Genomic DNA, 20541 nt, shown 5'->3' with positions numbered 1-20541 from the left:
AAAAAAAAAAAAAAAACACGGTGACTCATTCCTGTAATCCTACCATTTTGGGAGGCCAAGGTAGTGGATCACCTGTGGTTGGGAGGTCAAGACCAGCTTGACCAACATGGAAAAACCCCATCTCTACTAACAATACAAAATCAGCCAGGTGTGGTGGCACAGGCCTATAATCCCAGCTACTCGGGAGGCTGAGGCAGGAGAATCGCTGGAACCCAGGAGGTGGAGCTTGTAGTGAGCCAAGATCGCACCATTGCACTCCAACAAGAGCAATACTCTGTCTCAAAAAAAAAAAAAAAAAAAAAAAAATTATCTGGATTTGGTAACTCACACTTGTGGTCCTAGTTACCTGGGAGGCTGAGGAAGGAAGATCACCTGAGCCTGGGAGGTCGAGGCCACAGTGAGACACGATTGCATCACTGCATGCCAGCCTAGGCAACAGAGTAAGACCCTGACTCAAAAAGGTACCAGGAAAGGGGAGGGGCAGGTCATACAGTTGGTGCCCTTCCCTAAGGGAAATCACCTACAGCTGGTCTTTCTCCAGCTGGATTTGACAACAGCCCATAATAAGGTGTGCCAGAGTGGCCAGTGTGAGAATGAGTAGCCCAGGGCCACAGGATACTGTGGAGAGGCCAGCTAATGCTCCTAAAGGCCTGTGGGAGGTAGTAGCATTTTAATAAGGATGAAATGGGGGAGTCAAGGCATCTAGGGAAGTAAGGGGTGCCCACACACATGGCAGACAGAGGTGAAGTTAGAGAAGGTGGCTGGTGCCTCCTGGAAGAACACATTCTTCAGCATGTCTCTAACTAATCATTCCTAAGTATAGAACTGCCAGGAGTTGCCTGGAAAACCGTGGTCTGATCTGATTACTGACAATTAGTGGCTTGACACTTTTGTGGGGAAAGAGGGAAGAGATAAAAGAACAATAGCTGAGTGCGGTGGTGCACGCCTGTCTTCCCAGCTACTCAGGAGGCTGAGGTGGGAGGACTGCTTGAGGCCAGGAGTTTGAGTCCAGCCTGGGGGACACAGGGAGATTATCTCTTCAGAAAAAATGTAAAAGAACAAGAGAAGGCACCAAGGAAAAGAGAGGGGAACACAGAGGTTATTGTTCCCAGCCTGGGTGCTAACTGCAGACTGTGGGGTGAAAACAGGTCTAACTAGCTGGTTAAGTGTCTGTTGGTGGAAGGAAGGTGCCCCAGGCAGAGACCAGGCCACTGCCATCTCTGGACCTTCCCACCCAGCATCCGCACAGACAGGTGCTAAGTTATCGTTTTCCCGAAGGGCAGAAGCGGCTCCTCCAGGCTGGACTTCCTAGAGGACCAGTGCAGACAGCAGCGTGAGGAGTGCTTTGCTGAACCAATGTCATACAACGGCTGCTCCAGGCCATGCGGGCCCTGCTTCCCCACCAGTGCTGCTCACATCTTAGCACCTGCTGAATGCCAGGCCCTGCTCCAGGAAATGAGCTAAGTCATTAGATGTAGGTGCCACTAGGCAGGGACTTCCTGACTTGCTGGGTGGTCAGGCAAGGCCGCTCTGTAGAAGAGATACTTAGCACCCTGCAGACAGAGCGGTAACAGAGACTGCATATTATACATTATATATACTGTATCACTTGGACTCAAGGCAAGACACAGTAGCTCATGCCAGCTACTGTGTAATCCCAGCACTTTGGTAGGCTGGAGCAGGAGGATCATTTGAGGTCAGGAGTTTGAGACCACCCTGGGCTATATTGAGAGCTCCCATCTCTACCAAAAAAAAAGTAAAAATTAGCCGGGTGTGGTAGTATGCACCCGTGGTACCAGCTACTTGGGAGGCTGAGGTGGGAGGATCGCTTGAGCCTGGGAGGCTCAACTTGGAAGGTTGAAGCTGCAATGAGTTATGATGGTACCACCGCTCTGCAGCCTGTCCAGCCTGAGCAATAGGGCATGACCCCGTCTCAAAAGAAAAAACCATCAGGATTTCCAGGAGAACAGGGAATCTCTTCCAGGCAAAAGTCATTCTACCCTTGCAGCAACTGGGGTCCAGGGAGAGCCTTAAGTCAGGAAGGCTACAGAAATAGGTACTTCCAGCCAGAGGCACACACGCTGTGGTAGCAGCTTTACACCTGACTTCTCAGTCACTTCGCTGAGAAAACCGGAAGGACTTGGCTTCTATCTCGACCAGCCAGCCAGTCCCTGATCCCGAGGTTGCCAGGGGTGTGGAGGACAAGGCTCAATTGACTGCAGAGACCAAGGTGTCCTTTGCTGAATGGGTCTGCTTTCTTTCTACCCTTCCTATGAACTGGGATATTTAGCCTGGCAAAGAGAAGAAGAGAGAAACCTTCAGAACCCCTAGGATGTCTCACCCAGTGAAGACCTGATTTAACCTGCCTGGCCCCAGAGTGGCAGCTGGGATCCCAGGCAGGCACTGAGGAGCCCATGGGAGGGTCACTTTAGAGACGTCCCTTCCCTGGTAAAACTGTGATGACACCGATCACATCTGCTGAAGCCAGCAGGGTTGCAGATGGCCATGAAGGACCTAGCAGAGGACTGAGAATGCCGGCTTAGGGCCCAGCCTGAGACCCTATGATTCATTCCTAGTGTTTCCCTCGGAGATTAGCCCGCCGCAGAGGGAAGATAAGATATACATAAACAGCCATGGAGGAACAAGGCAAATACAGCTCATGCCTGCAGGCTTCCCAAGAGAAAGGATGTAAGAGCCTCAGGAAGAAGGATGAGAGCTCTGTGTGAACTGGTCACAGGAAGCTGCTCAAACAGGGGCTCCATCTCCTGACAGCTGGCTCTGGAAACACCCAAGAAACAAACTGGAGACTGGCCACACACAGGGAGAGAAAGGCACCTCCAGAGAGGAGGCTGGCGACACTGAGAGAGGGCAGGAGCATCAATCACGCTTATCAATCTTGTTCCAGAGTTAACAAACCACACCAAACCAGTCAAGGGGAAGTAAAAGCCATGATATCAGAGCCATTTTTTTTAGTTGGTTTTTTTTTTTTTTTTTGGAGACTCAGTTTTGCTCTTGTCACCCAAGCTGGAGTGCAGTGATGCAATCTCGGCTCAGCACATCTACCTCCCGGATTCAAGCGATTCTCCTACCTCAGCCTCCAGAGTAGCTGGGACTACAAGCACCTGCCACCATAATTGTGGGGTTTTTGTATTATTAATAGAGACAGGGCTTTTGCCATGTTGGGCAGGCTGGCCTTGAACTCCTGACCTCAGGTATATACCCACCTCAGCCTCCCAAAGTGCTAGGATTACAGGCATGAGCCACCGCGCCCAACCTTATCAGAGTCATGTTTTAAGAAAACTAACCCAGCAGAGGTATCTAATACATATTGGACAGGAAGAAATTGCAAAAATGTTAGATTACTCTAATACCTCTATGCCAGAAATGCTGGTCTGAAATACAACACATCATGGCTGGGCACAGTGACTCATGTCTGTAATCTCAACACTTGGGAAGCCAAGGCAGGAGGATCACTTGAGCCCAGGAATTCCAGACCAACCTAGGCAACAGAGTGAGACCCTGTCTCTAAAAAAAAGAATAATTAGCTGGGTATGGTGGAATGCACCTATAGTCCTAGCTGCTCGGGAGGCCGAAGTGGAAGCATCACTAGAGCTCAGGAATTCGAGACCAGCTTGGGCAACACAGTGAGACCCTGTCTCTACAAAAAAAAAAAAAAAAAAATTGTAATTAGTTGGGTATGACAGCATGCACCTGCAGTCTTAGCTGCTCGGGAAGCCAAGGCAGAAGGATTGCTAGAGGCCAGGAATTTGAGACCAGCCTGCGCAATACAGCCAGACCCTGTCTCTACAAAAAATAGTAATTAGCTGGGTATGACAACATGTACCTGTAGTCCCAGCTGCTCGGGAGGCCGAGGCGGAAGGATGACTAGAGCCCAGGAATTTGAGACCAGCCTGGGCAACACAGCCAGACCCTGTCTCTACAAAAAATAGTAATTAGTTGGTGAGGCCCTGTCTCTACAAAAAATAGTAATTAGGTGGCTGTCGTAGAATGCACCTATTGTCTTGGCTCCTCAGGAGGCTGAGACGGGAGGATCACTAGAGCCCAGGAATTGAAGATCAGCCTGGGCAACACTGCAGAGACCCTGCCTCTACAAAAAACAGTAATTAGCCAGGTGTGATAGCACATACCTGGGGTCTCAGCTTCTCAGGAGACGGAAGCAGGAGGATCACTAGAGCATAGAGGGCTATAATTGTGTCACTGCATTCCAGTCTGGGTGACAGAGCAAGACCTTGTCTCTAAAAATAAAATACAGTGGACTATTCAAGACAAGCTACAAGTCTCTGTTAACCCAGCTTCTTCAGGCTGGCTGCATGGCAGCTGGAGCAGGGCTGCTCAAGATGCCATCTGCAGTAGGCAAAAGAGTAGACCTGCCAGGTGTGGTGGCTCACACCTATAATCCCAGCACTTCCAGAGACCAAGGCAGGTAAATCACCTGAGCTTAGGAGTGCCAAGATCAGTCTGGGCAACATGGCAAAACCCTGCCACTCCTAAAAATACAAAAGTTAGCCAGGCGTGGTGGCTCATGCCTATAATCCCAGCTACCCAAAAGGCTGAGGCACAAGAATCGCTTGAACCCAGGAGACCGAAATTGCAGTGAGCTGAGATTGCGTCACTGTACTCCAGCCTGGCTGACAGTGAGACTGTTTAAAAAAAAAAAAAAAAAAAAAGCGCACCCACCAAAAAATGTCCATGCCGTAATCCCTGGAACCTGTGAATATGTTGTTTTATGTGACAAAAGTGACTTTGCAGATATAACTAAGAATACAGCCCTTGAGATGGGGAGATTATCCTGGATTATCTGGGTGGGTCCAATCTAATCACTTGAGTCCTTAAGAACACAGGCCCTTCCTAGCTGCACTGAGAGAGAACAAGCAATAATGATGGATGGATCAGAGAGAGATGCAACCCTCGGCTGCTGATTTTAAAGGGAGAGGAAGAGGGCATGGACTGAGGGATGAGGTGGCCTCCAGAAACGGGGAACAACCCTCAGCTTAGAGCCAGTGAGAAAACCAGGACCTGAGTCTTACAACCACCAACTTCTGCCAACACCCCAAAACAGGAAACAGATTATCCCCTGGAGCCCCCAGAAAGGAATGTAGTCTACCACACCTTGATTTTCATCAGGTGAGACGCACATCAGATTTCTGACCTGCATAACTGTAAGAAAATAAATCTATGTCCTTTAAGTCAGTAAGTTTGAGGTAAGACCCTCCACCTGCAAAAAGATTATGATTCGCTGAAGGCTCGTAATTTTTGAAATGGAGTTTCGCTCTGATGCCCAGGCTGGAGTGCAGTGGTGCAATCTTGGCTCACTGCAACCTCCACCTCCAGGTTCAAGCGATTCTTCTGCCTCAGCTTCCCAAGCAGCTGGGACTACAGGTACACACCACCGCATCTGGCTAATTTTTTGTATTTTAGTAGAGACCAGGTTTCACCATGTTGGCCAGGCTTGTCTCAAACTCCTGGCCTCAAGTGATCCACCCACCTCAGCATCCCAAAGTGCTGGAATTACAGACATGAGCAACCACAACTGGCCTAGATGACTATTTTTTAAACAAAAAAGTCTTTTTTATTAAGGTAGGTACCATGTTTTAGTTATAGTACTATCGCATAGTTAAAACTATAGTATACCTTTTTCTGAGACATGATCTCACTCTGTCATCCAGGCTGGAGTGCAGTGGCATAATCTCGGCTCACTGCAGCCTTGACCTCATGGGTTCAAGCGATCCTCCCACCTCTGCCTGCTGAGTAGCTGGGATCCCAGGTGCAAGCCACCACTTTTGGGGGGGGGGGTGGTGTGTGTGTGTGTGTGTGTGTGTGTGTTTTGAGATAGGGATGTTCTTACCATGTTTCCCAGACTAGTCTTGAACTCCTGGGCTGAAGCGATCCTCCCACCTCGGCCTCCCAAAGTGCTGGGGATTACAGGCATGAGCCACTGTGCACGGCCTGGTCTAATAATAACTCTTACACGTACTGAGTAACCAAAATGTGTGTGTCACTCGCTTTCTTGCTAGATTCACTTTACTGTGGTGGTCTGGAACCAAACTCACAGCAAGCCCTCTGTACACACAGGACCACGTAATAACCGGTCCTGTGGACAGGTGCTGCTCTTAACACATTTATACAGATGAGCTCAGTCTTCCTAATGCCCCAGTGGTATTAGGTATTTACAGATGAAACACCAAGGCACCAAGAGGTTCGATGACTGAGCCATACAGCTGGCAAGTAGGGTGGGATTTGAACCCCAGCAGTCTGCACCCCTAGAATCCTACCACGGGGGGGCAAAACAAAAAGAGTTAAGTCAATTTTGCCTTATTCAGTATGTACTCAGGAGTAGTCAAGGAACTGGACTTCAGGAGTTCAAGACCTAGCTTAATCTAATCACAGAATAACTAGCAGATAGGAAAGCTGTAGTAATTGTGAAGGAGGCTGCTAGCACTGGTGTGTTAATCCAGGCTGTGCAGGGGAAGAGCTGGCAAGCAAGCATTCAAGTCTACTGTGCTCCAAGCTGCAGGTACAGTGAATACAGCAGACACACTCTGATAACAGACCCTGAAATAATCACTAATTTTAGGGTTATAATGTCAACATGCAGGGTGCACTGACAAAATTCAACACTCTTGTGGGGAAGCCTACCTGTCTATGAGCAGGCTTAAGAATGAATTAACGCTGGGCACGGTGGCTCATGCCTGTAATCCCAGCACTTTGGGATGCCAAGATGGGTGGATCACGAGGTCAGGAGTTCATGACCAGCCTGAGCAATGAAGCAAGACCCTCACCTCTAAAAATTTTTTTAAGGATTAGCTGGGCATGGTGGCATGTACCAGCTACTCAGGAGGCTGAGGCAGGAGGATGGCTTGAGCTCTGGGGTTCGACGCTGCAGTGAGCCATGATTGTGTCACTGCATTCCAGCCTAGGTGACACAGCAAGACCCTATCTCTTAAAAAAACAAAAACTGAAAAAAGCAAGCTAATTGGCCACTAGCATGTGAGCCTTTATGAGCCAGGCATATTCTCATTTTGTGCAATACCAGCTGAAAACCAAGATCATCATGCCTAGACTACGAATATAGAGGTGGCATATGCTTGTTTAAGGTCCTTAAAGTGGAGGCTGTGTTTTCAAGAAGGCTGGGCAGGCCAGGCTCACATCTATAATCCTAACACTTTGAGAGGCTGAGGCAGGAGGATTGCTTGAGGCCAGGAGTCAAAGACCAGCCTGAACAAGATGGCAAAACCCCATCTCTGCAAAATAAAAGGAAATAAAAAAGACTGGGCCCAAGCTTCTCTGAATTGGATTTAACATCATGCAGTTAGACACTTTCATAATTTCACTTCCATTTTAAATCAAATTTTATCTTGGGAGGATACTGGCACAGATAATTCAAGAAGATATATCCCCACTAACTGGTTACAAAGTGGTTTGACTATAATCTCAGCACTTTGGGAGGCCAAGGCAGGTGAATCACTTGAGGTCAGGAGTTTGGGACCAGCCTGGCTAACACTGAGAAACCCTGTCTCTATTGAAAATATAAAAATAAGCCAGGCATGGTGGTGTACACCTGTAATACTAGCCTCTTGGGAGGCGGAGGCAGGAGAATCACTTGAACCCAGGAGGTGGAGGCTGCAGCGAGCTGAGATCACACCACTGCATTCCAGCCTGGGTGACAGAACGAGACTCCATCTCAAAAAAAAAAAAAAGTAGGCCGGGCGCGGTGGCTCAAGCCTGCAGTCCCAGCACTTTGGGAGGCTGAGGCGGGTGGATCACGAGGTCAAGAGATCGAGACCATCCTGGTCAACATGGTGAAACCCCGTCTTTACCAAAAATACAAAAAATTAGCTGGGCATGGTGGCGCGTGCCTGTAATCCCAGCTACTCGGGGCTGAGGCAGGAGAATTGCCTGAACCCAGGAGGCGGAGGTTGCGGTGAGCCGAGATCGCGCCATTGCACTCCAGCCCGGGTAAAAAGGGGGAAACCCCCTCCCAAAAAAAAAAAAAAAAAAAAAAAAAAGTAGTAGTTAAGGCAGGGTGGCTCATGCCTGTGATCCTAACCTTTGGGACACAGAGGCAGGAGGGCTGCTTGAGGGCAGGAGTTTAAGACCAGCCTGGCCAATATGGCGAGACCTCGTGTATACAGAAACAAAAACTAAGAAAGTCAGCTGGACATGGTGATGAGTGGTCTGTGGTCCCAGCTACTCAGGAGGTTGAGGATCCCTTGAGCCCAGGAGTTCAAGGCTACAGTGAGTTATAATTGTGCCAGGGCACTCCAGCCTAGACAACGGAGACCCATCTCTAAAAATAATAAAATTAAAAAGTGGTTTTGGAGACAAGTTTCACTCTGTCACCCAGGTTGGACAGTCTTGGGTCACTACAGCCTCAACCTCTGGGGCTTAAGTGATAATCCCACCTCTGTCTCTCTAGTAGCTGGTACTACAGGCGCATGGCACCACTCCTGGCTCATTTTTGTATTTTTAGTAGAGATGGGGTTTTGCCACCTTGCCCAGGATGGTCTCAAACTCCTGGCTCAAGAGATTCGTCCGCCACTGCCTCCCAAATTGCTGGGATTACAGGCGTGAGCCACAGCACCCACCTTCAAAAAGAGAAAGAGGGGGTCAAACCAAATATCCATCCCACCCCAAAGACCCAAATTAGTACTGGCGTGGCCCAACCAGGCCACTTAACAAGCCAAGGAAGCAAAAATGGCAAAGAGTGCTTTTGCAATCCACTTGGAAGTGTCCAGGTCTGGTAAGGTTTGCAATGACTAATGCACACCTCACTTGAACAACTTCTCAGGCATGAATTTCATGAACAAGGGGCTGGGACCAGTGTTCCCACTGATACTTGTGCATGGAAGTTGGACAGAAGTATGAACTGCTATAGCCAGGGCCCCCAACATTAGACACATACACTAAAGAACACACACATGAACATGAACACACACACATAGAAGTGTAGCCAGCTCTCATTAGCAAGGCTTCCCTGATGCCCACGGCTCAAAGGCACAGATTTACTAGAAAAGGCCGACCATGCATCCTTCACGCTTCCCTGCGCTGCACTGTATGCTTAAAGTTCCTGCCAAAACACGACTTTCCCAAGGAGCAAGGACCACACAGTCCCAAGTGACAGAATGAGTCCCCCCCTGACGGAAGGCTGGGCTCGCAAACAGGAGCCAGCCCAGCCCGGGCCCGAGCGATGACGTCCGTCTCTGGAGACCGCTACCGGGATGCACAGCTTTTGGGGAAAGGCACTGAGGCACCCCCTCCCGCCAGAGAAGCACCCCCAGGGACCCGGACGGACACCGGAAGTGGAGGCCAAAGTGCCCGTGCCCGAGGGGTGTCCGTTGGCCGCGGGCTGCCCACTTCCTGTGCAACCAGGCTGGAGGCAGGAGGCCGGCACGCCACTGCGTGGAGAAGGGAACCCTGGAGACAAATGCAAAGCTTGCTCGATTTGGGGATCAAAAGAGACCTCTCCCGCTACCTAGTTTCTAGCCACCAGGGAGCTACGGGGGAATCCACGGCCCATTTTGGCGCCAAACAGCCCGGGCACGCGGGACCGGAAGTGCCACCCTGCCCGCGCCAACCGCCGCTGCGCGCCGCACCACCCCACGCATGCGCGCCCGTCTGTCAGCAGCAGCCAGCGGCCACCCCGAGGGGAAACGAACCCCCACCCAGCGCCCTGCCTGGTCCCCAGAGTCCACGCTCCCCCCACGGTACCTACCGCCTGCGGACATCGTCGGGCAGCGAAATGGCTGGGGTGGCCAGCGTGGGCACCCGGGCTGGGGTGGTGCGCGCCGGCATCTCGGAGGTTAGAGCAGAAGCAGCTGCAGTAGCGCAGGCGCCCCGGCTTTTCGCGCGGAAACCGATGGGGAGGGGCGACGAGCGGAGGCGGCGTGTACCACCCTGGCCCTGGCGCAGGGGGAGAGAGGATGCACCAAACAGAGAGAGGCGATACCCTGTGCAGACGGATGGAGCGGAGCGGCCCATGCCGACGGACTACGCATGCGCAAGGCGGGCAGGCACCCCCGCGCGAAACAGTGGGCTCGTCCAAGCTCCACCGTTTGCTTGGAGGTGGGTACAGTGCCCGAGGCATTCATTCATTCATTCTTTTGGGCGTGCTGGGAATAAAGCAGCGAGAAGCCCCCATGGGGTTGTGAGAATAGGGCTCTTGAATAAAGTCCTCAGTTCTAATCTAACCTCCATCTATTTGCCAGCTATAGGACCTTGGGTAGGTTTTTGGGGCTCAGCCTTTGCATCCTTGAATGTAAAACCGGGTAATTACACCTACTCCAGAAAATCTTGAGTATGCACAGAATTTGTAGCTAGTACCAAGAATCTCATAGTGTATAGAGGCCCGTGCCATTTCTATAACCAGTGTGGGTTTTTTTGTTCCGTTTTCTTTTTTTTAAGCACCACATGGCTCATGCCAGTCATCCCAGCACTTTGGGATGCCGAGGCCGGAGGATCGCTTGAGTCCAGGAGCCTGGGTAACATGGAGAAACCACTTAAAATATATATATATATAGCTAGGCATGGTGGTGTGTGCCTATAGTCCCAACTACTCCAGAGGTTAAGGCAGGGAGATTGCTTGAACCAGAGAAGCGGAGGTTGCAGTGAGCCATGATTGCACCAATGCTTTCCAGCCTGGGAGACAGAGCAAGACCTTGTCTCAAAAAAAAAAAATAATAGAAAGTAAAAATATATTAGGAAGCACCATGCCAGACGCAGTGGCTCATGCCTGTAATCCCAGTACTTTCAAAGGCCCAGGTGGGAGGATCGCTTGAGGTTAGAAGTTCAAGACCAGCCTGAGCAACATAGGGATACCCCATCTCTACAAAAAATACCAAGATTAGGCGGGTGTGGTGACACACACCTGTAATCCTAGCTATTCCGGAGGCTGAGGTGGGAGGATGGCTTGAGCCCTGGCAGTGGAAGCTGCAATGAGACATGATTGGGCTACTGGACTCCCACCTGGGTGACAGGGTAAGACCCTGTCTCACTCTGTCATCCAGGCTGGAGTACAGTGGCAAGATCTTGGCTCACTGCAACCTCTGCCTCCCAGGTTCAAGCAATTCTCGTGCGTCAGCCCCCCTAGAAGGCTGGGATTACAGGCACACTCCACCAAGTCTGGCTAATTTTGTATTTTTATTGGTAGAGACAGGGTTTCACGATGTTGGCCAGGCTAGTCTGGCACTCCTGGCTTCAAGCATCCGCTTGCCTCAGCCTCCCAAAGTACTGGGATTAAATAGGCATGAGCAACCGCAACCAGCTGGAATTATTTTATTTTTTTGAGAGATGGAGTGTTACTGTGTTGCCCAGGCTGGAGTGCAATGGCACAATCTTGACTTACTGCAACCTCTGCCTCCCAGGTTGAAGTGATTCTCCTGCCTCAGGCTCCCGAGTAGCTGGGATCATAGGCACGCACCACCAAGCCTGGCTAATTTTTGTACTTTTGGTAGAGATGGGGTTTCACCATGTTGGCCAGGCTGCTCTCAAACTCCTGACCTGGTGATCTGCCTGCCTCGGCCTCCCAAAGTGCTGGGATTACAGGTGTGAACCATCTCGCCCAGGAGAATTTTTTTTTTAAAGCACCAGAGCGTGGGGGAAAGATTATGTCTTCTACAAATGGTTCTGGGAAACTGTATAGCCACATACAAAAGAATGAAGTTGGAGCCTTACCTTACCCCTTATACAAAAACTAACTCAAAACTCATTAAAGACCTAAATGTAAGACCTGAAAATATAGGGCTCCTAGAAGAAAACATGGGGAAAACCTTCATGACATTGGATTTGGCAATGATTTCCTGAATATGACAGCAAAACGTAGGCAACGAGAGAAAAGATAGACAAATGGGTTTGCATAAAACTTAAGGATAGCTATACAGCAAAAGGAATGACCAATTTAGTGAAAAAGCAACCTACAGAATGGGGAAAAGAAAGTTTGCAAATTATATTATCTGGTAAATTGTTAATATCTGGAATATATGAAAAATTACAGCTAGGCACAGTGGCTCATGCCTGTGATTCCTGCCCTTTGGGAGGCCCAGGAAGGCAGATCGCTTGAGCCCAGGAGTTTCAGATCAGCCTGAGCAACATGGCAAAACCTCATCTCTACCAAAAAGGAAGAAAAAAAAAAAAAAAAAAACCTATATAAAAAATGAATTACTTCCAGACAGGCTCAGTGGCTCACACCTGTAATCCCAGCACTTTGGGAGGCCGAGGCGGGCAGATCAGGAGGTCAAGAGATCGAGACTATCCTAACCAACATGGTGAAACCCCATCTCTACTACAAATACAAAAATTAGCTGGGCGTGGTGGCGCATGCCTGTCGTCCCAGTTACTCAGGAGGTTGAGGCAGGACAATCGCTTGAATCCAGGAGGCAAAGATTGCAGCGAGCCAACATCGCAACTCTGCACTCCAGCCTGGTGACAGAGCAAGACTCCTTCTCTTTTTCTTTTTTTTTTTTTTTTTTTTTTTAAGACAGGGTTTCACCATGTTGGTCAGGCTGGTCTTGAACTCCCGACTTCACGTGACCTGCCCGCCTTGGCCTCCAAAGTGCTTGGATTACAGGCATGAGCCACCACGCCTGGCTGCAAGACTCCTTCTCAAAATAAATAAATAAATAAATTACCGTAATACAACAAAAACTTGATTTAAAAATGCACAAATGATTTTCCTACACACTTTCCCCAAGAAGATATGCAAATACAAAATAAGCATATCAAAATATGCTTAACATCACTAGTCATCAGGGAAACGCAAATCAAAACCACAATGAAATATCCCCTAACACCCCTTAGAATAGACACTGTCAAATAAGTGTTGGTGAGGATGTGGAGAAATTGGAACCCTTGTGCACAGTTGAGAATCCAGTAAAATGGTGGAGCCGCTAAGAGAAACAGCGTGGAAGTTCCTCAAAAAACTAAAAATAGAATTATCATATGATCCGGCGATCCCATTTTTGGATATAAATTCAAAAGAATTGAAAAGAGGATCTTAAAGAGATATTTGCATACCCATCTTCATTGCAGCATTAGTGACAACAGCCAAAAGGTAGAAGCAACAGGGTCTTTTTTTTTTTTTTTTAAAAAAAAAAAAAAAAAAAAAAAAGACAGGTCTTGCTATGTTGCCCAGGCTGGTCTCAAACTCCTGGGCTCAAGGCATCCTCCCATCTCAGCTTCTCAAGTAGCTGGGACTGCAGGTATGTGCCACCACAACGGGCTAATTTTTTATATTTTTTTGTAGAGGCAGGATTTCTTCACGTTGCTCAGGCTGGTCTCGAACTAGCTCAAGCGATCTGCCAGCCTCGGACTCCTAAAGCACTGGGATTACAGGCATGAGCCACCACATCCAGCCTAATTCAGTCTTTGAAACAGGGAAAATGGCCAGGCAAGGTGGCTCACGCCTCTAATTCCAACACTTTGGGAGGCCAAAGCAGGCACAACACCTGAGGTCAGGAGTAGAGACCAGCCTGACCAACATGGAGAAACCTAATCTCTACTAAAAATACATAAAGTAGATAGGTGTGGTGGCACATGTCTGTAATCCCAGCTACTCAGGAGGCTGAGGCAGGAGAATCACTTGAACCCAGGAGGTGGAGGATGAGGCGAGCTGAGATCATGCCACTGCACTCCTGCCTGGGCAATAGAGCGAGCCTCCATCTCAAAAAAGAAAAAGGAAAAAAGAATAAAGAAAAAAAATATATTAGGCTACAACATGGATCTTGAGGATATTATGCTCAGTGAGAGAACTTAATCACACAAAGACAAACCGTATGATTCCACTTACAAAGTATCTAAAGTAATCAAAACGTTAGAAACTAGAATAGTGGTTACCAAGGACTGTGGGAAGGAGGAAAAGGAGTTATTATTCAAAGTATAGAGTTTCTGTTTCACAAAATGAAGATTCCAGAGATCTGTTGCACAACAATGTGCACACACTGAACTGTACACTGAAAAATTGTTAAGATGGTAAATAAAATACTATTAGTAAACAAGGCTAAGTTTTTTTTTTGTTGTGTTTTTATTTTTGTGAGACAGCATCTCTGTCTCCCAGGCTGGCGTGCAGTGGCGCAATCTCACTCACTGCAAACTCCACCTCCCAGGTTCAAGCAATTCTCCCGACTTAGCCTCACAAGTAGCTGGGATTACAGGCGCCTGCCACCACAGCCACCTAATTTTTTGTATTTTTAGTAGAGAGTGTTTCGCCATGTTGGCCAGGTTAGTCTCAAACTCCTGAGCTCAAGCCATCCTCCTGCCTTGCCCTCCCAAAGTGCTGCGATTTTTTTTTTGTCTTATTTATTTGAGACAGGGTCTCACTTTACCCAGGCTGGAATGCAGTGGGATGATCACCATTCACTGCAACATCAGACTCCCAGGCTCAAGCAATTCTCCCCTCTCTGCCTCCCAAGTAGCTGGGACCCACAGGCACACACCACCAGGCTTGGCTAATTTTTTGTGTATTTTTGTAGAGACGGGCTTTCCCATGTTGCCCAGGCTGGGAATTATTTCATTTAATCCTTAACAGCCATAAAGGGAGGTAGCAGGACCCTGTTTCCCATGGCCTGAAATACTCATCACACAGGACTCTCAGAGGCCACTTACCCAAGACCATAGTCTCACGCAGCAGTAAGGATCATGAATCCAGCTGTCTTTCATCCAGAACCGGAAGGCAAAACAGTGGCCCCAGGGATGACCAGCTGTCCAGGCCATGGGAAACCAAAAGGATTAGCACTTGAAGGAAGCTGGATTAGGGTAGGATCAGATAGGAAATGACAGAGGACAGTCTCACCAGAGTGACCCATAAACCTGTCAGAAACCATGATCAAGGCCCCTACCCACCTTAGGGCTAGGGGAAGGGATCAGAAGAGGGGACAGATGAACAGATCTCCTATTCAGGGACTTCAATGCAAGAAGACCAGCTGCATTCATTGGGGACTTCCTGTTGGCTAGATTTCCTTTGCAAAGGCCTTGTCAGCCTTGTCAGGAAGAGATGGCTTGACCCATCTCCCAGATAGGGGAAAAAAAGCTCAGAGATATGGAAACGATTTGCCTTAAGGGCATCCTGCAAGTTGGAATCTGCTTCCAAGTTGTTTGGGCAAAAAATCTAGGCATCTCCTTTCGTGCCTCTCCTTGACTCAGATGTAAAACATCGGCAAGCTCTGATGTTTTCCTCTAAAATACAATCCAAGTCTCTCTGCTTATCCACTTACCTGCTTCCCCAGCCATCATCACCCACCTGGACTTCATTCTAGAAGCCTCCTCCCTGACCTCCCAGCTGCCCTGGAAAATCCTTTCCAAACGCTGTGGCTAGAAAACTTTTTTAGACGGAGTCTTACTCTGTTGCCCATGCTGGAATACAGTGGCACAATCTTGGCTCACTGTAAACTCCATCTCCCAGATTCAAGCAATTCTCCTGCCTCGGCCTCCCGAGAAGCTGGGATGCTGGGATTAGAAGTGCATACTACTGCACCTGGCTAATTTTTGTATTTTTAGTAAAGACAGGGTTTCACCATGTTGGCCAGGTGGTCTTAAACTCCTCACCTAGTAAGAGTTGCTTGAACTGGGAGGCAGAAGTTGCAGGGAGCTGAGATCGTGCCACTGCACTCCAGCCCAGGCGACAAAGCAAGACTCCGTCTCCACCACGTACTACATCGTAGATCGGAAGAGCGTCGTGTAGTACGTGAAAAGGAAAGATATGCCAGGCCATATCTCCCTGCTTCCCAGGCCACATTCCAGGGAGTCCAAGAGAGGCCCAGAGATCAGTCCAACAATCCAAACAGCCCAGAGCACGAGGGCTGGTAGAGACCTGGACACGTGTCCTGAGCCATGGTCACTCAAAAGGCGGAAGCTGAGTCATCCCAGCAGAGGCCCTGGGCAGGAACGGCAGCACTCAGTTGCAATGGGGACACTTTACCACCCTCAACCGGAAGGGCTTCAGAAGCACTCTCTCCAGGCTTAAGTGACTTGCCCAAGCCAGGAACTGAATTCTGCAGAAACCCAAGTCCTGTAATGTGTGCTGGATAGAGCTGCCCACTCCTTGTGGGGCCTTTGAGCGAGCAGCCAGCTCTCTGTTGGCGATCACAAGGGGCTTGTTGCCAAGCCCTGTGGGTTTTTCCTTCAAAGAGCCCTTGAGTCAGTTGATCTGCTCCTCCCAGGCCCCTAGCCCAGGTCACCCTCACCTTTCTCCTGGACGCCTGCCCAGCCTCATTCCTGGGCAGTTACTTGGCCCTCTCACCATCCCATTCACCATGGAGGAAGGCTGTCAGAGCCCAAATCTGATGTTAGCTCCATCCTACCTCATTGAATGCCCCTGAATGGCTTTCCAGGTCTCTTAGGGTAAACACACTCCCCCTCCCACCAACCACTGCTGCCCTCAAGACCTCAGTGCCCAGCCCTGTCCATTCAGCTCCTGCCACTCACCTATCAACCCACTCCAGTTGAGCTACATCATGGATAGTCCCAACCTCTTTCTGCCTAAGACCTGTGGTGGCCAGCCTCCAAGAAGGCCCCCAATGTCCCTTGCCTCTTGGTATTCATGCCCTGTGAAGCTTTCTTCCATAGTCAGGGCCAGTTTATGTGGCTAAGAGGTGAGTGACTGCCAAAGCTAGATCATAAAAGGCATTGCAGCACCACCTTGCGTTCCCTGGGAAACCAGCCACCATATTGTAAGGGTGGTCAAGCAGCCCTGCAGGGAGGCCTACAGGAGAGAAACCAACTTACCAGCCAGGTGAGTGAGCCACACTAAAAGTGGCTGTGTAGCTCTCACCAGACTGGATGAGTGGAACCCTGGATGATATCTGACTGTAACCTCATGAGAGCCCTAACAGAGCTGCTCCCAAATTCCCAGCCCACAGAAACCACGAGATATAACATGGGTGTCGTTCTAAGCCACTAGGCTTTCAGGCTTGCCATTAATGCAGCCATAGATATTTATTGCAAGGCTTCTGCATGTGCTGTTTCCTTAGCCTGGAAAGTCCTTCTATTCTACATGCCCAGTTCTCCTGCTTGGATAATCTCCAATTATTCTCCCTATTGTGGCTCAACCATGACCTCCTTCAGGGAGCCTTGCCTGACCTCCCCTAGCCCTTTCAGGTGTTTCAGAAGCAAAGCCCTTTCCTGCAGAGCCTTTACCCCAGCTGGTGATCATATATTTTGAGATTTACATCAGCCATACCCTGACCTATTCCCAGTGCCTAGCAAAGCACCCAGGATGTAGTTAATACCCAATAAAGAATTATGGAGCCCTACAAAGATGGAGAAGCTATGACACCTGTTCTCCCCACACTAAATACTCAGTTTACAAATAAAACTACCAACAGGCCGGGTGTGGTGGCTCACACCTGTAATCCCAACACTTTGGGAGGCCAAGGAGGGTTGATCTCCTGAGGTCAGGAGTTCAAGACCAGCCTGACCAACATGATGAAATGCCTTTTTTTTTTTTTTTTTATAAGGGGGGACGGAGTTTCGCTCTTGTTACCCAGGCTGGAGTGCAATGGCGCGATCTCGGCTCACCGCAACCTCCGTCTCCTGGGTTCAGGCAATTCTCCTGCCTCAGCCTCCTGAGTAGCTGGGATTACAGGCACGCACCACCATGCCCAGCTAATTTTTTGTATTTTTAGTAGAGACGGGGTTTCACCGTGTTGACCAGGATGGTCTCGATCTCTTGAGCTCGTGATCCACCCGCCTCGGCCTCCCAAAGTGCTGGGATTACAGGCTTGAGCCACCGCGCCCGGCCTTTTTTTTTTTTTTTTTTTTTTTTTTTTAAAAAAAAGACGGGGTTTCACCATGTTGGTCAGGCTGGTCTTAAACTCCCAACCTCAGGTGATCCGCCTGCCTTGGCCTCCAAAGTGCTTGGATTATAGGTGTGAACCACCACGCCTGGCCGAAAACGCTTCTCCACTAAAAATACAAAATTAGCCAGGCATGGTGGCGCATACCTGTAATCCCAACTACTTGGGAGGCTGAGGTAGGAGAATTGCTTGAACCTGGGAGGCAGAGGTTGCAGTGAACCGAGACTGTGCCATTGCATTCCAGCCTGGAAAACAAGAGGGAATCTCCATCTCAAAAAAAAAAAAAAGCTGGACATGGTGGCAGGTGCCTCTAGTCCCAGCTACTCTGGAGGCTGAGGTGGGAGGATCACTTGAGCCCAAAGAGGTTGAAGCTACATTGAATGTGATCATACCACTGTGCTCCTACCTGGGTGAGACCCTGTCTCAAAACAACACACAACTTATCTTAATAAGAAAGCAAAGTCAAGAAAGCTTTTGAAATAAAACATAGAATCTCTATGTGACATGTGGACAGGAAAGTGTTTAATAGGATGCAAAGCACATCAGTCATAAAGGAAAATATGCCAGACTCTATGAAAATGAGTTTTGATAAAAAAAAGAAAAAAAAGGCTACCTCCACCAGCCCACTCTGCTGCCGTCCCCACCCACCCACCTAGTTAAAAAAGAAAATAAGTCTTTGGTTTTTGTTGTTTTTGAGACAGGGGCTCACTCTGTCTCCCAGGCTAGAGTGTAGTGTTGCAATCACAGCTTACTGCAGTCTTGAACTCCTGGACTCAAGTGATCTTCCCACCTCAGTCTCCAGAGTAGTTGGGGCTATAAGCATGCACCACCCACACCCACCTATTTTTTTTTTTTTTGGGTCAACACAGGGTCTCATTATGTTGCCCACACTGGTCTTGACCTCCTGGCCTCAAGTGACCCTTCCACCTTGGCCTCCCAAAGTGCTGGGATTACAGGTGTGAACTACTGCACCCAGCTGAAAACGAGTTTTGGTTCATCAAAAGATGCAATTAAAAAGGAAGCCATGGGCTGAGCACGGTGGCTCACGCCTGCAATCCCAACGCTTTGGGAGGCCAAGTTGGGCGGATTACAAAGTCAGGAGTTCAAGACCAGCCTGGCCAATATAGTGAAACCCCATCTCTACTAAAAATACAAAAATTAGCCAGGCGTAGTGGCAGGTACATGTAATCCCAGCTACTCCGGAGGCTGAGGCAGGAGAATCGCTTGAACCCCGGAGATGGGAAGTTGCAGTGAGCTGAGATAGTGCCACTGCACTCTAGCCTGGGCGACAGAGTGAAACTCCATCTCAAAAAGAAAAAAAAAAAGCCACAGACATATGTCAGAAAAAGACTCATATCTATAATACATAGAGAACTCTTTCAATTTAATAAAAGACAATCACTTTTTTACTAAGTGGCTAAAAGAGCTAAATAGGCACTTCACAAAAGAAGCCCAGATGGCCAATGCTAACATGGGAAGCTGCTCAACTTCATTAGTCATTAGGGAAATACAAACTGAAACCTCAATACAGTATCACCCTCACACGCACCAGTGAAAAAGCATTTTTTCGAGTGTTGGCAAAACCAGAACTCTATGTTGCTGGAGGAAGTCTCAAATGGTATAGCCGCTTTGGAAAATGATTAGTCCACATTTATTAGAGCTAATTTTACTGGGGCACGGGACCCACCCGTGCCTGGAATGAGTGCATATTTTTACCAAGTAACATGAACAAGAAATGTTCACAGTAGTTTACTCACAATAGCTGAAAGCTGAAAACACAGTAATAGAATTGTTACTTATTCACATGGGATACATACATAGGGGCCATAGACTTTCTTTTTTTTTTTTTTTTTTTGAGGATGGATCTCTTTTGTTACCCAGGCGGGAGTGCAATGGCACGATCTTGGCTCACTGCAACCTCCGCCTCCTGGGTTCAAGTGATTCTCCTGCCTCAGCCTCCCAAGTAGCTGGAGTTACAGGCATGCACCACCACGCCTGGCTAATTTTGTATTTTTCGTACAGACTGGCTTTCACCATGTTGGCCAGGCTAGTTTCAAACTCCTTGCCTCAAGTGATCCACCCGCCTCAGCCTCCCAAAGTGCTGGGATTATAGGTGTGAGCCACCATAGACTTTCTTTTTTAGAGATAGGGTCTTGCTCTGTCACCCAGGCTGCTGTGTAGTGGCGTGATCACAACTCACTGCAGCCTCAACCTTCCAGGCTCATGCAATCCCCCGTCTCAGGTTCCCAAATAATAGCTGAGACTATAGGCATGTACCACCACAAACAGCTAATTTTTTTTTTTTTTTTTTTTTTTAGTAATCCCAAAGTGTTGAGATTACAGACATGAGCCACTACGCCCAGCAAAAAATAAACATAAAAATTTAGGGTACCTGGGCATGGTGGCACACACCTGAGGTCTCAGCTACTTGGGAAGCTGAGGTGGAAGGATCGCTTGAGCCCTGGAGGTCAAGGCTGCAGTGAGCTATGATTATGCCACTGTACTCCAGCCTGGACAACAGAGCAAGACCCTATGTCAGAAAAAAAAAGATGAATTTCAAAAACGTTACACTGCAGTAAAGAAACCAGTCATAGGAGAATACATACTGGGTAATTCTGTTTATAGAAATTGCCAAGGCACTTATCTTCACTTCTCTCACCCACTTCAAAATTGGGCCTCCTTCCTTCCTTCTTTCCAGGCCACTTACACCCTGCTTTCCTCCCTCAGTTCTTCCCAG

General features: G+C 48.7%; 1 protein-coding gene across 1 annotated transcript in view; it reads right to left on the bottom strand.

Moving 5' to 3' along the window:
- The window catches only part of DNMT1 (DNA methyltransferase 1), a 53337-nt gene extending 43298 nt beyond the window's left edge, over positions 1–10039 (bottom strand). Inside the window, exon 1 of the mRNA XM_032251840.1 lies at positions 9734–10039. Coding sequence (XP_032107731.1) covers positions 9734–9999 — 266 coding nt within the window. The 5' untranslated portion in view covers positions 10000–10039. The remainder of the gene's footprint in view (positions 1–9733) is intronic.
- Positions 10040–20541: the final 10502 nt, after the last annotated feature.

Source organism: Sapajus apella, unplaced genomic scaffold, assembly GCF_009761245.1.
Source record: "Sapajus apella isolate SASKATOON/1434 unplaced genomic scaffold, GSC_monkey_1.0 scaffold77, whole genome shotgun sequence".
In the NCBI taxonomy this organism is placed as follows: Eukaryota; Metazoa; Chordata; class Mammalia; order Primates; family Cebidae; genus Sapajus; species Sapajus apella.
The sequence above is the reverse complement of the archived record's forward strand: the minus strand, read 5'-3'. Positions and strand labels throughout refer to the sequence as shown.